The 22,899-nt window shown below is 40.3% G+C and overlaps 1 protein-coding gene across 2 annotated transcripts; it reads left to right on the top strand.

The window, feature by feature from the left end:
* Positions 1–2,517: 2,517 nt before the first annotated feature.
* On the top strand, positions 2,518–20,950 carry slc27a4 (solute carrier family 27 member 4). Of its 2 annotated transcripts, none has more exons than XM_034710057.1 (14): positions 2,518–2,980; positions 4,404–4,565; positions 7,195–7,405; positions 7,500–7,683; positions 9,829–9,987; positions 11,445–11,514; positions 11,649–11,740; positions 11,960–12,069; positions 12,282–12,491; positions 12,800–12,926; positions 13,637–13,774; positions 14,345–14,509; positions 16,004–16,150; positions 16,320–20,950. In XM_034710057.1, exons 2-14 carry the CDS (start codon positions 4,405–4,407, stop codon positions 16,475–16,477), a joined length of 1,932 nt encoding a protein of 643 aa, XP_034565948.1. In that variant the 5' UTR covers positions 2,518–2,980; position 4,404; the 3' UTR covers positions 16,478–20,950. The 2 variants fall into 2 exon arrangements, with proteins under 2 accessions (XP_034565948.1, XP_034565947.1); XM_034710056.1 differs by lacking the exon at positions 2,518–2,980 and adding an exon at positions 3,002–3,197.
* The last annotated feature ends 1,949 nt before the right edge of the window (positions 20,951–22,899 follow it).

Here is a 22,899-nt window from a genome sequence, read left to right on the forward strand (position 1 = left end):
ATCACGACTCCCCTGTAGGTTTTCTTATTAAATTCACACAGGTTTACTACCCAAGTAAATACATTTTACTAAGTTAAAGTGTGACTGTGAAAAAACAGGTCATGTCAGGTCAGGTCAGGTTTAACCTACTACCCACTTCTTAAAAAATCTTTGTGGAGGCTAAAGGGATATTAAGCAACTGACACACTCATTTACAGTTTCCTGTCTGTTTCCATTGGGCCATCTAGGACTTTCACCCAAAATAGATTTAGAAACTGACTTACTTTATTGAAAAAAAAAAGTGAATGTGGCTATGCTTGCCTGAAACATTATGAGTATGTCCTGAAAAGTCATAAATAAAGTCACTTACTAAGCAGAATACACAGAGCAGTGACATAATACGCTGGGTGTGCCCTTATCGGTCTGAAAACCTCTGATAAGGGGTCTTCTTTGATAACTGCAGTGGAGCTTCCCAGCCCTCATTCTGCTGTGTTTAACTGTGTTGGTGTGTCTCTGTATCCTCACGTAAAGTTGATCAAGTCTAGGCATGGGCATTTTTATCTGTCATAGACAGGTCAAAGCTCATCCCATGTTCCTATTCTGAACTTTGCATCTGTATTATCTCATATATACAGTGCAGCTGTACTGTAAAGGGTGACTGTAGATGATACATTTTGATTAAGGTGTTTACACATTTATGGTTTAAAAGTTTTTTTAGACCTTGACTGGAAGTAGGTAACATGTTAAATATTTTGCAAGATTTCACTGAGACTCATTTCTTAGTCTCTGGGTCTTTTGTAATCTTTTTCAATTATGCAATGGACTTCATGACATGACCCACTGCTGTGATGGCCAGTGTGTAAAATGTCAACCTCCTTATTTCATTCAAAAGAAGACCCCTAACTCATATACTGTAGTCATGGGCTAAAGCACTTTTCTTTGCTTATGTTTGAAGCAATTTATATGATAAAAGTGATATTATTGCCACAAAGGACCACAGCTGACCTGTTAAATGTTATCTGTGCATGGAGTCTATGTATAATTATTTGTATGCTATACCTGCAGAATTTCATCATAACCAGTGGTGGACAAAGTACACAGCTTCATTACTTAAGTCAAAGTATAGATCCTCCAGGTCAAATATTACTCCAATACAAGTGAAAGTTGCTCAGTCAGATTATTACTTGAGTTAAAGTACTGAAGTGCTCGCTTTTAGAAATACTTAAGTATTCAAAGTACTTCTTCAAAAATCTCAAAACATTGTATTTTCACAAAGCGTAAATGCAGTCAAGAATAGATAGGAGTACATTCTGTTACATTCTGTTTATCTAGAAAACATTACTTGAAATCTCTAAAAACTATACCATGGAATAAAAACAGCAACTAAGTTACTCCAAGCACAGACAACTTAGTTTGAAATGTTCATCTGGAATAAAACAAATGTTCTGTAGCTCAGCACACTTTCTCAGGTTGGACAGTCAATGTTTGTATGTTTGGGCAGAGTGGGAAACAGGGAGAACATTTTAAACATACGTATCATTCTTCATTTCAAAAACCTCTTACACAGGCTGAAGATATGGACATGTGTGCTCAGTTAGAGAATTATAGACATCATTACCACCTCTAAATGAACTGCCTGACCTGAGTGAAATCTGCTCTGTGTTTGCTCCACGTTCAACCGTGCAGACGCACGATATACAGGTATGACTAAACCACTGAGACAAACAGAACTACACAAACACAGTTTACTGTCTTAGGATCAGATTTCAGAAAAGAGAAGGACATTCATGATCTGACTTCAAAGCTAAAGTAGTGAGTAACTAGAGCACTGATAGAAATGTAGTGGAGTAAAAAGTATAATAATTGTCTTCTGAATGTAGGGGAGTAAAAGTAATAAGTTCCCCCCAAAACATAATACTCAAGTAAAGTACAGATACTCCAAAAATGTACTTAAGTACAGTACTAAAGTAAATTTACTCTGTTACTGTCCACCACTTGTTAAATGTTATCTGTCCATGTAGTTATGTGTATGCTATACCTGCAGAATTTCATCAACATGGTGCAATCCAAGTTTGGATAGACACTAAGAGCTTTAGCTCATGTACTGTTCGATTGCACTGACAACCTGCAGACTTCTATGTTATAGTTATTGGCGATCACACAGCACATGATAGCTGTGTCCCATCCATTGTTTGCCCCCTCTGCCTTCCTTCATTGCTCGCGCCATCACTGGTCTTTACCATTTAAACATCTGCGTTTTGTGCCTATCTTAGTTGCTAAGAGAGTGGCGTTGACTCTAGCAATTGAGGCGGACTCCATTGTACAAAGGCAAGGCTCATCTCAGGCCACACGGTTCAGCATCAGGCTCTTGTTATAGCCGGGTGGAAACTGCTGTGCGCGCTGGCTTCACTGTCCGTCGGCAAGCAGTCACAGCCCCACCGCATTTCCTCTTCAGTGGTGCAGTAAACCCCGCCCATGCCGGATGGGATGTGTTCACAATCCGACCTCTCTGATTGGCGCAGACACCTGTCCGTCAGCTCTTATGCCTGATACACTGATGGGACGCTGACGGCAGTAGGCGGGCGCTGCTAAGAAAATTATAAGGTCATTTGAATTACGCTTGCTAGCGAGCTCATCGGCTACAATGAACCCAGAAATGATATCAATGATTGTGACAATGAACGGATGATGATCGCGGGGTCAAAGTCGACACGCGCAGCCAGGCGGATTTGACGCCCGAGCCGCAGGAGGACAAGAGGGGAGAGGAGAGAAGCAGCAGCAGCTCGTTGTGGTATTAACAACAGGAGGGGATCCCGGTGCGTGTGTCCGTCCCTGTGAGCGTTTCTGTGAGCCTCTGACAAGCCAAGCGAGCGGCCGCGAGGAGCGGAGGGGGAGACCAGGCTGGCCTATAAGCCGATCAAGGCGGAATCGCACACAACGGGTTTCAGGTCTGGGGTTTTCTGCGCATCTACATGCTGTAACGGTGCGAGCCAGGTGCAAGGTATGTACGCAAAAACTGGTCATCGTTTGCCTTAGCTGACTCTGCGCCGCCGCGATGCTCATCTTCACAGACAATATTGGCTAGTAGAAAAGGGATAGCCCATAGCTCGACAATGACTGTATCGTCCTCTGTCAACCTTGTGAGGGATCGAGCCGCAGTAAGGAGTCATGAGGTGGCTGGACACTTTAATATCAGCCAGACTCTTAGTCCAGGAAAGGTAATTTATGTGAACGTGGACTGCATGTTCAGCAGCATGCCTCTTCATCCTGAAAGAGGCTGCTGCTGTTGCTGTCACACTGTCCATCCGTTTCCTCGCTAAGCCGATGCGCGCAATGCACTGCGCATCCTGCTTCCAAGGCGCATCTGCTACAATGATAACCCAGGTTAGCCTGATAATGAATGCTTCAACGGGGCCAAGGCCCGGTCTGAAGGCGCACATGGCACGGGTAGTGAGGCGCAGTCAAACCAGCAGTGGGTTGAGCCTGTCTAGCGTTTCCCCTCCGCTACCGCAATATGATGCTACGCGCCTCTTAAATTTCCGGGTGTAGCAGCAGCGAATGATGAAGCTATTTTTCTTGCTCTGAATGACTTGAGCCTCCACGGTGTATTTTTGTCCTGTCATGTCGGTCATTCGGGCTATTTAAACCAGCTGTCGAGTAACACAGATCGTCGGTCAACGTATTAAATTGCAGCAGACTTATTGACATACCATAATATAGCAATCGGCACAGTCAAAGCTCCTTGGATAGGAGACATAGCAATGAATGACTAGTCTTCCCATTGTCTGCACAAAATGTGCTGTTCTCACATTAAACATGTATCTCAACTGATAACAGTAATAACAAACCCTGCAGTGTGTTTCTACATAGGCTAATAAATAGATAATAGGCAGTGATATATCCTTTACTGCTCAAGGATCATCTTCCCAGCTATCTGGTGGCAACTGAACACCAATGTCAACACAAGCTGTCCTCTGCTGCTCTCAGTTGTCACTACAGACGATTTGCTTTAAATTCAAGTTTCTCCAAGGTCTCTCCTAGCCTGAAGTTTTGATAGGGCTGCAAGAGAAAAAAAACAAGGAATCTCTGTTTTATCAATCCTGCCCATGTGAGAAAAACCGGTGCTTGTGACCACTTAACTGATGTTACACATCAAATTTATGAATGGTTATACAAACACAGCTTCTAACCTCAGTTATATCAATACCACAATGAGCCAGAGTAAGTCAGTGGGTTAAACTGTTCACTGAATCATGAGTGACCCCTGAGGTGGTTTTCTTTAATACTGTTTTAAGATGTTTGTTCAAGATGTTTTTCTTTAAAAACACTTTTAACATCTCTGTTTGGTATGCAGTATTTGTGATTAGTCGCCATGGTCTGCTGTCTTTATCTGTATCTGTATTTATGTGTGTGCATTCTTTCAGGATGATGCGTCTAGCGTGTTGCACGGCCCTGCTGTTTGTGCTGAGGCTGCTGGTGGGTTTGCCATGGTACCAGGTTCTCCCAGCCATCCTGATATTCTACCTGGGAAGTGGAGGATGGAGCTTCCTGCGGATTTTTGCCAAAACAGTCGGCAGAGACTTACAGTAAGCACATTGATGATGTGTATGGGTTTGTGTGGGTCTGGTGTTAATGAAGAGCGAGAAAGCTGTGCAATTTTAATGGTGGTTCTTCTCTTCAAATGAGAATTATTGCTTTTCTTTAGTTTCTTATTTTCAGGTTTCAAACAGTCAGATTTTGACTTACTGCCTGCAAATAGTACAGTCTGTTGGTTTGACAGTGACAAATGTAACTTTTTGGCTTGCATCTCAGAAATATGGATCATAAGTGAAACAATGAAGGTAAAGTGCTGACTTTCAGCTTCACTTAGAGTCCGTTAGCATCCAGATTTGGTTGATGGTGTTTAAAATAAAGCCCGAAATGTGCACTATTTAAAAATGGATTAAGTTGAAGCTCTTTTAAAATCCTATGCAAATAACACATGTAAATCCAGTGTATTTGACACACAGCCACATGAGTCACTATCCAAACACTTTTAGGCATTTAGAATTCAAAATTACTTAAAAATGAAGACATTTAGCTCTTGGATACTTTCAATTTTAATAAGCAGTTGACACAAGATTCATGCATCAGCGTAGCACCAAAAACGACCCAGGTCTCTGTACAGATATTGCAAAGACATTTCTGTAGTGTAGGTCAGGGCTCTAACTCAAAGTTATTATTTATCAGCTCTTGACTGAATGACATATGATAACACATTGATATCACCCATGGCAATACATGGTAATATTGTCTAAAGTGAATTATCAAAAGCACGTGTCCTCTCAGGTTCCACACAATCTTCAGTCAGAATTCATAACTTTAAACTTAAAGCATAGAGAGATTCTGTGCAGCTTTAGCCACGCTAAATAGATTCCATCACTTTGAACACAGTTTATTTTTTAGAAAGTTACCACGAAACCCGAGGCCTCAACAGGCTCAGTAAACAAGCAGGGTTAAAAACCTGCTACTTATTCCTGTTGTGCATGCTTAAACACCTGAAATATTTCAAACAAAGGACAATAGAGAGGATGGGGGGAGAGCAGGTTTTTTTAACCGTGTCACCTAAAGCCAATATTTACAGTATGTGGTTACCATGGTAATTGGTATGTGTTTAACTTCCGTTTTTCTTCAAGAGCTCCAGAAGTGGTCAAACAGGAAATTGTAAAACCGAAGCTTGCATGACCTGTCTATAAATACGTCACCAAAGTGACCTAACCAGTTGTTATTAGTGCTTTTCTGTCACCCGGGGTTTAGAAAAAAATTGTGTTTTCTTGGCTGTACTTGGCAGACGTTTTACTGAATAAACAAAAGGGCATGCTGTTGCTAATTTCAATTGTTCCCTGTTATTATTATAGCCTCAGGGTTAAGATTTCCCTCTGTCTGACCCTGTCACAGCATGCCTTTTGTACAGTGAGTCATACAATTCCTATTGTGTAATTTACTAGGATTAGACTCAGATATTTACACAGTAGGAAGCTCTGTGGCTCACATCTTAATGTTTAAGTCAACCACAAGTGTAAACATTTATTTCCCACCAAATGTCACTGATTGTCACTGAGGTTAAGTTGAAGGGTGGCCTCTGTTTTTGCAAGAATTGGCTGTAAATAGTTGTTTTTTTTCTGGTTTCAGTTTATCGCCTATTCAAAACTCTACTTATGATCATGAATAAAGAAACCAACATTTTAATCATAGAAGTTTATAACATCAGAGTTATTGTGCATCTTTGTATCAATGCTAACAATAGGTCTGATTGATAATAGGTAACTTGAAAAGATAAACTAACAACAGAGTGTAGAGTTCATGCTGCAACAGAATTAGCTTCAAACAGCTTTATTGTATCCAATTGCGCTCATGAAATGACAACAGTACAGTCTGCTTATCAGTATCTGCAGGAAACTAATCCCTAGTGTGATGATAAAATATCATCAACGCCACATACTAGCCTTAATGTGAAATGTCTCAAAGGCTTTTATGACTCTTCAGTAATTATACACTGCTCAGGAGAGTGCCTGTTATCTGTAACTTTGCACTATAAATGTAAATAATCCTGTAAGACCCTGCCATTTAGGCAGACTTTGCCCTGTGGATCCATCACACCATCTGTCATAATGTTTATGGATATTGTGGTTACTTTTTTACATAGAATACAGATGACCTGAGTCAGTCATCTGTAAATGAATTTCATGATATAACACTGTATGACCATGATTGTGCTTTTGCACATTGTAGCCCCCTAGCAAGATAATTTGATAAATAATAACCCAAGTTTTAAGTTTGATTTCGTATCATTAATTCCTTCACTGTGCAGTTCAAGTGACCTGTATCCGCTATAGTAAATAACAACAGCTTAACATTTTCATTAGAGAATGAATAAGTATTGTAATTGTCACTATGAATATCCAGCCACCCTGTTTTTTTTATAAAACCATGCAGTAGTTACATGGTGACAGTCAAACTTTGTTTCCAAACAGACAAGTTTTAAAACATGAGAAACCAGAACATCAATCTGGCTTTGTGTTTCTTGGAAAATGGCTCGTAGTAATAAGAATGCATTTAGTTTGTAGTTAATGGGCTTAAAGAATGGCTAACTAATGCTCTTTTAAGTAAAACTGACTTTCAAATGTCTTTCCAGTTGTCCCTTAATAATAAAGATATTTTCTTTTGCCCCTTCAGTGCAGCATATGTGTTGTTGCGGGTAAAAATGAATGTCAGACGCCACCTCAAAGAGAAGAACACTATCCCCAAGATCTTTGCTGAAACAGTGCGCCGCCATGGGGACAAAACGGCACTGATTTTCGAGGGCACTGGAGAGAGATGGACCTTTAAACAGCTGGATGAGTACTCCAACAGAGTGGCCAACTTGCTGCTGGAACGAGGTTTCAGGGTAGGCCTACGAATCAAATGTTCAAACTGGAGATTCAGGAACTTGTGCATATTCAACATACGTTAATCCCCTATTTTTATGTTTCTTTCCCCAGGAGGGTGATGTGGTGGCCCTTTTCATGGAGAACAGGTCTCAGTACGTTGGCCTCTGGCTGGGCATGGCCAAGATTGGAGTAGAGGCCGCTCTCATCAACTTCAATTTGAGACTAGAGGCCTTGGTCCACTGTGTCACCATCTCCAATGCCAAGGCTGTGGTGTTTGGCTCAGAGCTGACTGATGGTAAGAGCAGGAAGGATGGCAGAGTTCAAAGCTAAAGAAGAATCGAGATATGTTGCAGAATTATTTGTTATACAAGTAACCTGGGCAGGTGTATAGCCTGCCCCGAAATCTGAAATGGCCTCATAAGGCTTTACAATCAGTAAAAGTGATGAGTGCTGATATGCTTCCGCTGTGACGAGATAGGTAAGTGGTGCAGGGAGAAAGCAACATAGGTCATAAAAGATAGATGGGTTTGGAGGAGGTGTCTCTAGGATATCAGAGAGGGGAGCTCTTATGGCGGATGGATGGAAAGAGAGGAAGAAGTAATGAAGAGAGAAGTGGAGAAATGTCTTTATCATCAATTTGCAGGCTGAGTTAAACCACTGAGCTGGTCAGAGAAGAAAATTGACTGAAGGATAGTTAACTAAAACAGATAATGGACAATACCATAGCATGTTATACCAGGTTTGCTATGTTACTCTGTGTGTTTATGCATTAACAATACGATCAATGGGATGCCTTGTTTTAATGGATAAAACTTACAGTATAAGAATAATCCTCCTACTTACAGATATTGACCAGTATCTGTTTTCTTGACAATTAGATACATTACTTATGTAATGTATCTTATTATTGTATTATTATTGGGCAGTTAAAATAAATATACATCATAAAAAAGTAATATTTGTGTTCTGAGGTCTAAATAGAATTAATAACCTATTCTATCTAATCTACTAACCAGCTGTGTGTAATTGAATCTGCCTTATATTGCTCAGGCCTAGAAAGCACTAATGATATGAAAGTGCGGCAGCTGAGAGTGGTCAGACATAATTTAGGGATCTATTTCAATCTCCTCGTGACCCTTTTTGGGTCTATGCCCTATTAAAAAAAGCCCTGATCTCAACAGCTATAAAGAGCGAAAGAGTTTTAAAGTGTTCATCCTGGGATTGATGGAGCAGTCTGTGTGTTGGACCCTGCACTCGTCATGTGCTTTATGCCTTTTAAGTGATTGGAAACGCAGCCTCTTTTCTACTGAGCAGGCAAGAGTCAACCAGAAGTATGAGCCAGGAAGACAAAAGGCTTTTAGATTAAGATAAACTATTTTTTTCTTTCACAGGAAACTATGATAACTGTTTCAATTTCCTGTGATCCCTTCTTCCGTCTGCTTCACTCAGAGTCACATATTGGGTTTTTTCTTGACCTTTTTTTACCTCAAGTTATTATAACCATACTGTTTGTTTTTATTGATCGTACCCCATACCTCCTTGGTCCCCTGTCTGTCATTCCCCATAGTCATAGAGGCCATTTTCCTTTAAAGTTAGGATGGGAAGCTCAAATGCTATATAAGGTTGTACTACTGTACAAGTAATGGTAATAATGAATATTCATATGTCAAGTCAAACAACATGTTTGGTAGCCCAGTGGCTACATTCAGACCGTTAACATTACAGTTAGGGAGTAAATAAATCCCAGCTAACATGACACTAGTCAAATCCCAAGCTAATGTATTGTTAGCTATAGGAAGTTCATTCCTAGCTATCATTACATTAGCTTAAAAGTAAATTCTAAGCTAATGTAATGGTAGCTAGGAAGTGAATTCTTAGCTACCATCACATTAGCTAGGAGGTGAAATCCCAGCTGATAAAATATTAGTTTGAAAGTTAATGTTATGCTAATGTTATACTGTTATGCTAATGCTAATTTTGCACATAACAATAGGAATGGCTTCAATTCCCAGCTAATGTGACGTTACCAAGACAGTCAAGCCCAAGCTAACATTACATTAGCTTGGAATTTAAACTGTTCCTATTGTACTGTGTATCACTGTCAAACAGTGTTAGTATCTTCACATTTTATTGTATTTTAAGTTGCTTAGTAATCAAGAAGTGGTGAAAGGACAATAAGTTAATAAACATCATAAAACTTGAAATACAGTATTTTGACATTTTTAAAAGCATTTGAGCTTCCCATCCTGTTCATGATGTCAGAGGAATATGGCCGCCATGTAAATATGGTCAAGTGAATCATCTCCCTTTTCTCTCTCTATGTAATAATCCCAAATATCTCCAGTTTTGCTGTGCTTAAATATTGTACTGCATAAAGTCCTTTTACAGTTTGTGATAGTAACATCAGTTTGACCGTCATGTGTCTCTCTTCCTCTCATAGCGGTGTCAGAGGTGCACAGCTCAATGGGGCAGAAAGTGCAGATGTTATGCTGCGGAGACCTGGACCCCCTTCGAGCCCCACAGGGAACTGAGTGCCTGGAGCCCCTGATAGAGAGTGCCCCTTCTCATCTGCCAAACCGGCCACAACGCTGCTTCACTGGTGAGAATCAGTTCATTACACAATTTATGATAAATGAGAGTCAGAGTTCCAGGAATAATGAATGAATAAACAAACATTTTATAGATGCCTTCAGGGCCATTTTCAGTTTTTGTGTGGGGGTGTGATAATAATTCAGAAGCAAAAGTTTCAGAAGCCACTCTAACAAACACAACATTTTCAGAAAGTAATTTGTTTGCATTTATTGTCAGTCTGGCAGCATAAACCTGTTGACAAGTGGTGAGTAACACTTCTAGAGCCAGCGCTGACTCATAATTAAATCACATCATTCAATCAAACTGAAAAGTTAAACATTGCACTCAAATGTCAAGTATTTTCTTTCTTTTGTTTGTTCCATTGTTTTCAATTTTTCAAACAGCTGGCAACAGCAGCAATTAAACCTTTATCTAGTAATTCCATTATGTGGTTTCGTTTTGTTGGAGTTTGATGTATGAATGGCTACAAATAACTGTAAAGCCAGACAAAAGGACAACAAAATAATAAACATTTTAATAGAGAAGGGAGATTATTATTTTTCATTTTTAATCTTGTGAAGCTGATGTGCAAATTGTAATTTTTCGACCAGATGTCTCTGCTCTTACACAGGTACACATTTTTACGATTACTGATGACTCATCTCTAGAAGGATGCTTGTTTCTAAGGCAACCTTAACACAGCACACGGGTCAAGGAGGAGAACCAATATAATCCACAATATTAATAATCATGAATTCATACAGTTTTCTTGTATAACCCTCAGTCAAAAATTCACCTGTTAGGTCTTATTATCTGGTAGCATGTAACATCTTTTATCATCTCGGCCTCAGTTTAGGTTTATTGTCTCTGTTATTCAGCATTTTATTTTCTCAATTTATCTAAAGGGCTCATAACTGTGGTAAAACAAAGGTATATAAATACCATGCGGCCACTGACAGCTTTGCAGTCTGTTGCAGCATACGAGTTGCAGCATTTGCTCTGGTTCAGACCTACCAGTGTGCCTCTGACTCTTTGGTGATCTTGACATATGCTGCTATTTTGCAAGCATTCTGTCATTCTGAAATGGTGATTAAAAGATGTAAATGTACCAAAACAGTATTTTGTGCAGAGTGAATGTAAATAAGTATCGTTGTTGCACTGAGGTGCTAGCCAGCAAACATGGCACCCACACAGCTGAAGTGCTCATGCCAAATAAGCCAGTGGAGGATCTGAAATTTGTTTATGAATAGAGAAGGCTCAAGGTTACAGTAATCCAGTCCTCTAGCTGCATATCAGAGCTAAAAAATGTGTTTATTCTGTGAGACAGGGGTTGGAGTTTATCAAAGATAAACGAGCAACCTGAAGATTAAACCCCAAGACAGCATTTTCCTTTTCAAGTACATTCTGAAACTAGTAAAGGCATAAATAATGTATTTGTTTATTTGCATGTTATCTGACTCTCACTCTCACTGCTGTGATTTTCAGATCGCCTGTTCTACATCTACACGTCAGGAACCACTGGGATGCCTAAAGCTGCTATTGTTGTGCACAGCAGGTAGGAAGGAGCTGTGCAGCTTACTAACAGATACACAGGATATGCAGCTGCTGGCTTTTTTGATCCATGTAGCTTTCATGTGTACTTTAAATCCCATTGTAAAATTTGCTACCTCCCCTCCCCCTGGTTTTCAGGTACTACCGCATGGCAGCTTTGGTGTACTATGGCTTTAACATGACACCAGATGATGTGCTGTATGACTGCCTTCCACTCTACCACTCTGCAGGTAAAATTATAACTTGTATTTTGAAATGTGTTTTTTTAAAGATATATTATGCAACTCTTACTCATGTGAGGAAGTCTCTTCACACATACAAGTTATGTTTAATCTTCATCTTGATTTACTTGTTAGCTTAAAACAGCATCCATTGGATTATATTGCTCCATGCAGAGGTCCGTACAATGTGTGCAATGACCCTGACAGCTCATATTTCTTTGTCTGCAGGTAACATTGTGGGAGTGGGTCAGTGTATAATACACGGCATGACTGTAGTCATCAGAAAGAAGTTCTCAGCTTCTCGTTTCTGGGATGACTGTGTCAAATACAACTGCACCGTAAGCATGATTTAAATTACAAGCCTCTGCTACACATTAAGTTGGCAGAGTAACACATCTCATACAATCTTTCAAAATTAGTGTCAGGATTATTGTTATCCACCAGTTACTCTCTTTGAATCTCATTTTTATTATTGAAAGTTTGACATTCAAACAGTAATGAGTCTGTTCTCACCTCTCTATCTCTACTGTGCGGCTCTGTTCCCCTCCAGATTGTGCAGTACATCGGGGAGATCTGCCGATACCTGCTAAATCAGCCAATTCGGGACACAGAGAGACAACATCGGGTACGCATGGCGCTTGGCAACGGCCTGCGTCAGTCCATATGGGAAGAGTTCATGAACCGCTTCAATATCCCACAGATTGCTGAGTTCTACGGAGCCACGGAGTGCAACTGCAGCCTGGGAAACTTCGATAACAAGGTGTGAATGTTTTCTGCAGCTGGTAGTGATGATAACCAAACAAGCTTTTAAGATTCCTCTTTTTGAATAGATTACCTTTGGCAGCCTGTGCGTTGAAACCCATGTGCTGACATATGCTACAAAGACTTGTCTTTCTTCATTCCCTTCATATTAAGTCTTCTGTTACTCTAAAATTGTCTTGTTTTCTCTGTCTTGGTATCTACTTATAACAACAACAGTGCTGCAGCTTTTTGACTGGTTGGAACCGGTCTGCCTTTTGTCTTTTTTAAACACTGAAAGCTTTGGTGTTGTTGATATTTCTTGTCTAGATTGGAGCGTGTGGCTTCAACAGTCAGATTCTGCCTTTCATCTACCCCATCAGACTGGTGAGGGTCGACGAAGAGACCATGGAGCTCATTAGGGGACCTGATGGTGTCTGTATTCCCTGTAAACCTGGTAGGTGTGATGTATACACATGTTACACCCAAACTTTAAACCTGAAAAGACGAAATGTGCATTCAGAAAACCACCTCGGCAGCATACAGCTGCTCATCTATGACATATTCCCATCCAAATCATATGCTGGATCATTTGTGAAATGAAGTGCATCAAACATTTGTCTTTAAATGTATATGTAAAAAAAAAAAAAAAAGATTGCCTCACTGACTCACATTGGCAATATTTTAAAGGATATCAAATGGGCATACTGTGCATCTATTAGAAAGCAGGGTCACACCACACAAACACACCACATGAAAAGATATGAGCTTAGAGTGCTTTGCTGAAGTTTTAACATCAAAGTTGCTGAGACTGGGCCCATAAGCCGAGGTGGTGGTTTAGCACATCCACAGAATCATTCAAGTGGGGCGGCCCGGGTTCAAATCTGACTCGCATCCATCATTTCCTATCATAATGGTGTCCCAGTGGGTGATTTCGCATTGCGTTAAGGCCTTGCTTTTGTCCAAGAGCTTAAAACAGAGCAGGAGCTTCACAATGTAAATGCACACACTCACATACACACTCTGCACTGTTAATATGAAAGGGGCTTTAGTCTCTTCTAAAATCCCTTGTGGAGCTCAAACAATCCCAGTTGTGTGTGCAAATAGAAACTTGTTCCACATATATGCGAGTTAAATTTATGAATTCCTCTGTTTCTATCCTTCTAGGCGAGCCTGGCCAGCTAGTTGGCAGAATCATTCAGAATGACCCTCTCCGGAGATTTGATGGCTACGTTAACCAATCAGCAACAAGCAAGAAGGTCGCCCAGAGTGTCTTCAAGAAGGGAGACAGTGCCTATCTCTCTGGTAAGTGTCACTTGCAAACATATGAAGTAAGGATGTAAGGGTGCACGTTTTCGTACATAAACCATTCTGCTACAGCACTTCCTTGGTTCAGAGGCATACAGAAACAGTTTGGTGCAGAAGTAAAGGTAATTCAAATCCAGGGTCCTCACACAGACAGGAAAATGGAAGTGAACCATACACACAGCATGTATCAGCCATCAAGTAGGCTACTGAAACAATGGTTTCAGTACAGAGACTTTCTCAGCAAATCACCTCAAAACATACTCAGTTTTAATTTGACCTGTGATCTGTTTTGAGCAGTGTACTCAAAAACAGTGGTTACCTGTGATCATGGGTGTGTATATCCATTACAGTGCATTGTGCTTATATATTTTTTAATTATGGTTAATTTAAAAGGAAAATAGATTTTATGTGTTGTGTTTGTTTCCCCTACTGTACCAAAAAATTTACTGAACCAAGACATAAAAACCAAGACCTGAAGTGAACCACCATTTTTGTTGTACTGTTACACCAATAATATGAAGTAATACATTGTATCACATGCTGATTGATGACCCTCTTTTCCACCAGGTGACGTATTGATCATGGATGAGTGCGGCCACATGTACTTCAAGGACCGCACAGGAGACACGTTCCGCTGGAAAGGAGAGAACGTCTCAACAACTGAGGTGGAGGGGATTCTCAGCAGGCTGCTGGACATGAAGGATGTGGTGGTTTATGGAGTGGAAGTACCAGGTAAAATCTGTCAGTATACTACACAATAATAAATCTGCTCTGATTTGAGGTCAAAGTGCCATTCCCATAGACTGTAAATAATAGACATAACTGCAAAGTTTGGATTGCTTGATGGTTGCCATCTTGGTTTCCTGAAGCCAGGAGTGACATTATTTGGTCAAGAGGGTGATGCTGGAAAAAGGGAAGCCAAGTTATTGAAGCTAAAAGGTCCACACCCATGGCTAATTATCTGCCTGCAAATGAGCTAGTTAACTACAGTGTTTCCCTCTAAATGAGATTCTTTTTGTGATAAATGCTGACCAAAGCTGTTTCCGTGCAACACTAAAGAAACTAAAAAAGCTTGTTGAACATAGCAGCCTCCACTGCTAATTTTTGCTCGCATACCCATCAAGAGACCAAGCAGCAGATGAATGACAAACTTGGGAACTTGAAATCACAAGTCTTCTATTAATCATGATCTGACTGTCTTTTTAGCAGCAACCCCAATTCCCTCATGCATGAGCCACAGAAAAAGAAAAGAAATGACTGTGTGAGAAAACCAGAATGAACATACAATACTTTAGTGCCAAATTTCACTCTTTTTACAAAAAGGAGCACAAACTCCTATAGGCCAGTCTGTTTGTACAATAAACCAGTCAGCAACCCATATTATTTGTCTGATATTTGCATGAAAACCCCCTTGAGGCCCCAACAACACAAACATAGCCCTGAGGTTATGTTCAGTGACTGACTTAGCCCAGGCTACACCAAGCAGACAGCTAGAGGCACCAAACTGTCACTTAAAGCTACTACAACCCTTACTAGTCTTAAACTTGAGCTTCAGTATTTCTTTAATTGGTAGGTTTTACCAAAGGCTACTGCTTTATCTTATCCTATGCAGTTTTTTGGTCCAAGCAGGAAACATATGACACTCTACTGAGCAGCTGGGCTTCTTTTTAATTTGGGTTCTTCTGGGGATTGACTGGTTTTTAGAGCCAGCCCAAAATGGCCACTCCAATTTTTGGCACTTTAATTGGCCTCACTTCTTATCCCTGGAGCTTGCGACTCAGTCATTACTCGGTATGTGTCATTTTCCTTTGAGACTGATGTCTACTATCGCATAATAATCTCACTGGTGATAGGTGCCCAGGACTGTGTCTCTGCGCAGAGCTGCTTGGAGGCATATTTCGATAGGAAGCACTGTTTGATAGAACACCAGTGTGAACCTGTTTTTATTTTGGAAAACACTAAAACATTAGTGTCAACTCAGTGTCCTATTGACCCCCCCTACACACATACACAAGCAAATACACACTCTGTCCGACAGAGAAACACTTAGCGACTGAAATGTTCTTGAAATTGTGTAGGAGTCCAGTTTGACAATCGTTCAAAAAACAGTATAAGAGAGTTTCAGGGTGGTATACATACGAGGAGGCATCTTGGGCATTTGGCTGATATTAAAAATCAGCAACACACCAAATAAATCCCCTGACAGTCCCTTTTCTGCGTTCACAGGAGCAGAGGGAAAGGCTGGAATGGCAGCTATCGCTGATCCATCTCACTCCACCGACCTGGAGAAGTTTGTGAAGGACATGGAAAAGGCTCTGCCTCCATATGCCAGACCTGTTTTCCTCCGCTTCCTTCCAGAAGTCAACAAGACAGGTAAAGTGTCTTTTTAAAGCTATTTGGGGAAAAGAATCAATTGCAAATTCAGAAATCTAACATGACTTAACTTCTATACAACTGGTCTTGAAGGACTTCTGTAGGGTTGGGTGTTGGTACAGCAAAATAATATCCCTTCATAACCTCTCTGTGTTTCTCTCTCTCTCAGGAACATTCAAGTTTCAGAAGACAGACCTGCGTCGGGACAGCTTTGACCCCACTGCAGTGTCTGACAAACTGTACTTCCTGGATTCCAGCAGAGGGCGCTATACGCAGCTGAACGAGGAGCTTTATCGCTCCATTCTGACAGGGAAACACAAATTGTGATGACCAGGCTGAACACTACATAAACACACAAACACACACATTTACAGACAGATACAAAAGAAGAAGACAATATTGTTTGACCAGGATAGCAGATTGAAGGACCTTGTTTCCATCTACATGAATGCATATAAAGTAATAGCCATACATACACTCCATGTACCCAGATTCAAATGCCAACAGATTTACATAAACACACACACACACACACACACACACACATTGTATTCCCAAAACCACTTTGCTCTTTAAAATCTCTAAAATCAAACTTACGCACGCTACACACACTCACACACATTGCACCACTCCATCCATCCCTCCTGGCGTCCCCTCTGGCAACTCCTCTCGCTACCTCAGCAAACACAGAGAGAGTCACACACCAAGCAACCAGGTCTTTTTTGGTAACTTGAAAGCACTCTTCATACAGCAATCACACAATCCCCGCCCACTCCGGCCTCAAACGCCCACGGCTGTCCATCCTGGTCCATCAAAACCAGATGTGTAGCTGGAGCATACAGCTGGAGAGCAGGCTGCCTGGCATCCAGAATGCAAAAACTTGAACGTACAGATAACCACAGACTCAAAGGATGCTGAGACAAGCATGGATTCAGCACATTTGGGACAAAAGAGGGACCTTTGAGGGGCCTGAGCTGTCCCTCAATTCATTGTTTCATCAGGAAGATTGCTTTGTGAAAGACTGCAGCCTCCACCGCCGACTTCACCGCCGACTTCACCTGCACAATTAGCCAGCAGTGGCACGCCTGTCTCTATTTGAGGTTATTGGTTTTTTTGTCCATTTTCAAAAGGGAACAACGTAAAGATGTGAGGGAGTTTTGAAGAAGCCTCTGACCTGTAAACCACGCTCACAGGCAGGGGATGTATTAGACCAGTGGTTGAAGCTGAAAGATTCACTGAAGTGCAATAGTGCTCCGGCGGTGGCAGTGCAATAATCAGCCGCACCACATGAGCGCTGATATAAAATCAAAGCTTTTTATTTAGATATGTCTGCACCACACCAAATATATTTAAGTTGTAGTGTCTGTTTACATATTTAAGACAATATGAAACTCTTAGTTATTTATTCTGTTGTAAAAGCTTTCTCTTTTGTTCTATATCAGGTTGTCTTTGCTTTATGTTTATCCAAATCCATCCAACAGAAAGTCTTCAGAAGTGAAGCTGCAGTATGCTTTTTATATCAGCTGCTGGAACACAAAGACAAGTGATCTGACCGGTTCAACCCTGGGCTAAATACAGGCTTTTTTCTTAAACAGGATTTGTTTGGCTGCATTGTGCAGGTTCTGTCCCACAAGATACCTATCTTAGGATGTATGTGTTTGCTTCTAAAACACATGAAGAGGACCTGGCTGAAGTCAGAGATGCACCAAATCTCCTGATCTTCACAGACTTGTGTTTTCAGCAATCTTCCGGTGCTAAAGAGGGTTTTAAGTGAGCCGAAAGATCCAAAGATAGAAAGGCGGGAGTGTGGACATTGATTATGGAGAGTTGTGTGAAGAAGTAGATCAGAAGATGAAGAGAAAATGTGCTTTGTCATTGTCATTAGTCTGTTGTTGTAGCAGCATGAATGAGCATCACCAACCACAAGCAGAGCACTGTGCCTTACTGTGAGTTCACCTCCCAGATTCACAGGCCCTGGTCCACACATATTATCTCCATGGGTCCCTTATGTTGGACTCAACTCTACTTTCTCTTTTTACTGTAATCTTATTTGTCATTCCAACGTTCCCAGTCATTGTAGAGTGGCTTAAAAATCATGTTTTATTCTAAAAATTCTCATAAGTATCCATGGCAGTCCAGCGACCGGCTTGTTTGTCCTGCCAGGTGCAGGAAAAGTTGGTGTTGATGTCTCTTGCCAAGAATCAAATGTTGCAAGGCTGTTGTCCTATAGTTTTGAATCGGTCCGTCATCCTCTCAGAGTCTCAACCTGGTCCTACCTACATCCCTAATTTGTCTTTAACAGTGTTTTGTCGTCACTTGTGTGTTGCCCAAGTTTCCGTTTGCTCAGCATCTTTTACTGAAGGCCTTTATCGTTCTGCAAAGTGCTCGAGTCTCCCTGATTAATGATTAACAATCTCTAGCCCATTCCCTTTCTGTGGCCCTCTATACCTGCTAAACGGTACCTCTGTTTGATCCTCACTGTCTCTGTTCGGTTTTCAACATGTCATGTCTGCTTCATTCCACTGCACTCATGTTCCCCCAGACAATGGTACAAACTGTAGTTGAATATACTTTAGATATTTCCCTACTGGAGGTTGTTCTGTCATTGATAGAGGTTCCTTTAGTCCATCTGATGACACAAGTCTACAACTCCATCACTCTTAACTGACCCCAGAAAGCTTTTTTCAACATGTGTTGTGTGCATTGACTGTATATAAAAATGGACGATGTGTCTCCACCTCCTCCCATTGGATAAAAGTGAAGCCAAAATACCCCCTGGTGTCCTGGTGACGTTTTTGGAGCTAATCTATGCAGCAGGGATTAGCCACTCCTGCTTACTATAACTGCATTTGCAAACAGAGTTGTCAATCATGCTAGTGTACCCCTTTTCAAGTATCAAATAACTAGTTAAAACTGTGGGTTGTTTTTTTTCACTTGGACACAAATCAGCTTAACAGGAAGTAACTTTAATGACAGAAGTCATGTTTTAGAAAAAAAAGCTTTTACCTGCACTTTTATTTTGAAGCTTAACCAATGTCCCATCTGTTCACATGAAGGAAGTGGGCTAAGGTCTTATACTGCAGCTAGTTGGCAGGAGGAGCTCCAATTTGTTTTGGCTTCACTTTTGTGGACCTTGTAAGCCGTCCATCTTTCTATGCAGTCTGTTGTGTGTAGTCTGCCATTACCTTTGACTTTTTCTTTGAAATCGCCTCCGCGCAGCTAGTCTGACTGTTGCTAACATCGTTAGTGTAATGGGTAATGAAGACTGGCTGTAGTGTGAAGGACTGATTACTCTTCTTCATTAGTTTCATTGCAGCAATGCGTAGGCTGCTTCATTTTCTTCAGAATGATTCTCAGTCGGTCCGAAACAGCTTGGCTTGATTCATATTTTGCACTGACGACTGCAGATCATAGAGAATTTGCTTTGGATAGAAATCAAGCTTTATCGCTGCTTCCTCTGTGGTCTTAGCTCTGAGTCTCTCTCTCTCTTTCTCTCTCACTTGTATTTATTCTTTAATGATGAGTGTGAAATGTTCTCCTGAATGTCTGAAAAGCAAAATGAGTGACCAATGATGATGTAAAGTTATGTGTGTATCTAAGGGAACACTTTGGCTGTTATGATGCTTGAGCCCAAGGGTTGAACTTTTGTCAACCCCTGACTGAACAGCCCTACAGCTGAGCACTCTGAATAAGATGTTTTCATTTGACCCTTTTTTTAAATGAGTTTAAATTATTATTTTTTGAAAGAAGTGTTAATTATACTTTGATTGTTTCACTGCTAAAATGTGTTTGCTTTGTTTTGTTTGTTTTGTGTGGAATCATAGCTATTTTGATTTTGGTTTAAAACGGGGACACATGCATGAGTTTAAGACAATCGAACTGCAGTGGGGTTTTATTTCTTCTTTTGTAAAGAAAAGGCACCAGGAACCAACCAGGGAGCAACTTTTTCTAATTAACATTGGTTGTACAACTTTTATCAAGATCCAGTTTGCCAATTCATCATTGCTTGAAAAAAATGTTTCCAAAGTTGACGGCAAACCATTGAAAACCAATAACGGCTGAAGCCATGTTAAAGTGATGGTTTCTTTTGGACAGTCAGATTTATTTTGAGACGTGTTTGACCACAGGAGGGCGCTTTGTCCTCAACAACTATTTTCCATCAGAAAGGAAGGAGTCAGACACAATCAGACCTAAGTATCCATGCCATATTTTAAAGCTAATGTGTACATTATAATAACTGTAGATACAAACTTGTTATTGAAAATAAGATCTTTTATGATATATCTCACAATTTGCGCTGCAAGAACTGACAAAAATGTCACCTTAAAGGTCTAGTTAAGCATGTGAGAATGTGAAGATGATTACACACAAGGCAGGCCACAGTGTACATCAGAAACCCTGGGTAAACAATGGCATGTTTGTGGTCTGACTGGCCCTCATGCCTCTGATCAACGTTTCTGTTTTTGCACCTTTTCGTTTGTCTGTTTTTCCCTGCCGTGCTCCTCAGGAACATCCAGCAGTGCTAGAGAAGGAAACAAGTTTGTACACGTCTGCCTATGTGAGTGAAAGGTTGGGTTTTTTTATTATTGTTTTATTTAATTGCACAGGTGGCAGCTCTCAGTTTGTGCAGAGTGTGTAGGGGAGGTCTGTGAGGTGTGCTGTGTGTGTGAGACACACATACTGATGTCCTCTTGTCCACTGAAGGCTAGCTGTATACATCATGCATTTCAAATGAATGAGAAAAAAAGCAGTGCTGCAAATGGAAAAATCATTATTAATAAAAACTATTTAAATTGTTCACCCAGGCTCTTATTGTTGCATCACTTTGTTGGGATTAAGTTGATCAAATGGCTGAACCTCAGTGTTATGAAAGCTCCTGTGAGGAACTTTCAGTTTGTGTCAACTCTGGCCCCCCTTGTGGATAAAGCTGTATCATTATCTCAATGCAGATTTGTTCCTTTATATGTTGAATTTGTTTTCTTTTTTTTATGATAAACTCATCATACTAATTATTAACAGTCAAATGTATCAGTCATGAAAATGCCGTGAGAAAAGCAAACAAAGAAAGCTTTAAAAACCTGAAATATTCAGCCTAAGTGGCTTCAGTTCCAACACCAACAGTGCTGCGTTTTATCAATGAAACACAAACTGGGTCAAGCTGTTCAGTTTAGGTCACACTGTGATATATGCCCTGTAACTAGACTACAGGTGAAAAGCATTTCTTTACATTTATAATAATTCTGGATTCATGACAATTTAAATGTATTCACACAATCTTTAGTCAGACAAGACAAAAGCTTGAATGGATACTTTGGGCAGTCTCATAACAGAAACAGGCTTTAATTCGCTTGGAGTAAGATCTGAACTTGTTTCAACTTGTTCCCTATATTTCAAATACATGTTAATGATTCACTACAAATCAGGGCAAAAGAAAGACTTGCACATCCAGTGCTGGCAAAGCCGCGCTTCATCATTCAAAAAAAGCCTTACTTGTAGGGTCCTGTAGACTTGAAAGAAACTGGATGAGACCTACAGCCCTTTTCAGGGATTCAACATCTCTGCAGACACTAGTCTGCATCTGACATCTGTAATGGTTTAATATTCACTCCTCTCACTGTTAGCCTTACATTTACAGATGGCAAACTACTTACCTCCAGAAATACATTTTGGATCTTAGCTTATCATTTATTTTTTTATTGCTAAATGTATTTAGCTCCTTAGATCATAAACCTGTCAGTAAAAGTTTTGTTGACTTTTCGTTTACTTGTATTGGAAACAAAAAAGACAAGCTGTGAACTCTCACTACAGAAATATATGGAGTGAAGAGTTTCACTCTCAGTTTCAGACTTGTCCCGACATGAATGATAATTGCGATTAGCATTTCATTCTGTAGTTGTGCAAACATGCCTCTCAAACTTTAATACGGGCTGAGAATAAAGAAGTTATTCTTCCTGGCAGCTGTGGAAAAGTACTGTGAAAACAATTTGATGTACTCTTCTTTTATTTTAATCTGCCTCTTCATACTTTAGCTCCACTGCACTTCTAATGTATATGGCCTATTTTATCTCTACATTTATTCATCAGTTAAGAGGAAAGTGTTGAATCCCTTTCTCAAGTATTATGTACTATGACAGTTGGAAATTACACAACAGTATATTTAAAGGTTCCACCTCATTTAGCTGCAGTTTTTTTGTACCACTTACATTTAATGTACCATTATAATAGTGTAAGACTGACAGCATACATTTTGTATTAAAACCACAATCACTTTTGATACTTTTCGTACAATTTTATCCTACAACTTCTGTTTATTGTGTGGATTATTAACTCCTACTTGTTATCTTGTTTTTTTAGGATTCGGGCACCAAGCAGTACATGAACCCTGTTGTAAAAGCTTAGTTTTTTCATGACCCCCATTGAATCACATTTATTAGGGTATGAACATAAACCAAAACTCACAAATATTTGCACACACATCAGGCCTGCTGAAAATTTGATATCGGGTCAATACATCGGTGTGGCAAACTGGCTCCATCGCGCCCCTTCTTTTTTGAAAAAGGGATATCCATAGAGGTTACTGTCACCTACATGTATAAACTTTGGTATAAGCATATGTGGCTTGATTGAATTGTTTTGTCATTTCCAGGGGTCATACTTGGATTAACTCCTCCGAGAGCGTCTACCCAATCCTAGTCAAATTTTTTATACAACTTGATGAGACCTGAGTGATAAAAACGTATCAAAATCTT

This window comes from Notolabrus celidotus, chromosome 19 (assembly GCF_009762535.1).
Source record: "Notolabrus celidotus isolate fNotCel1 chromosome 19, fNotCel1.pri, whole genome shotgun sequence".
NCBI lineage: Eukaryota > Metazoa > Chordata > Actinopteri > Labriformes > Labridae > Notolabrus > Notolabrus celidotus.

Excerpts from the sequence above, each read along its gene's own strand:
- slc27a4 (XM_034710056.1), top strand. The coding sequence starts at position 3,148 with ATGAGGTGGCTGGACACTTTAATATCAGCCAGACTCTTAGTCCAGGAA. Across the intron at positions 12,492-12,799 it reads TGGGAAACTTCGATAACAAG|ATTGGAGCGTGTGGCTTCAA; the intron begins GTGTGAATGTTT and ends TTTCTTGTCTAG. Across the intron at positions 13,775-14,344 it reads AGACAGTGCCTATCTCTCTG|GTGACGTATTGATCATGGAT; the intron begins GTAAGTGTCACT and ends CTTTTCCACCAG.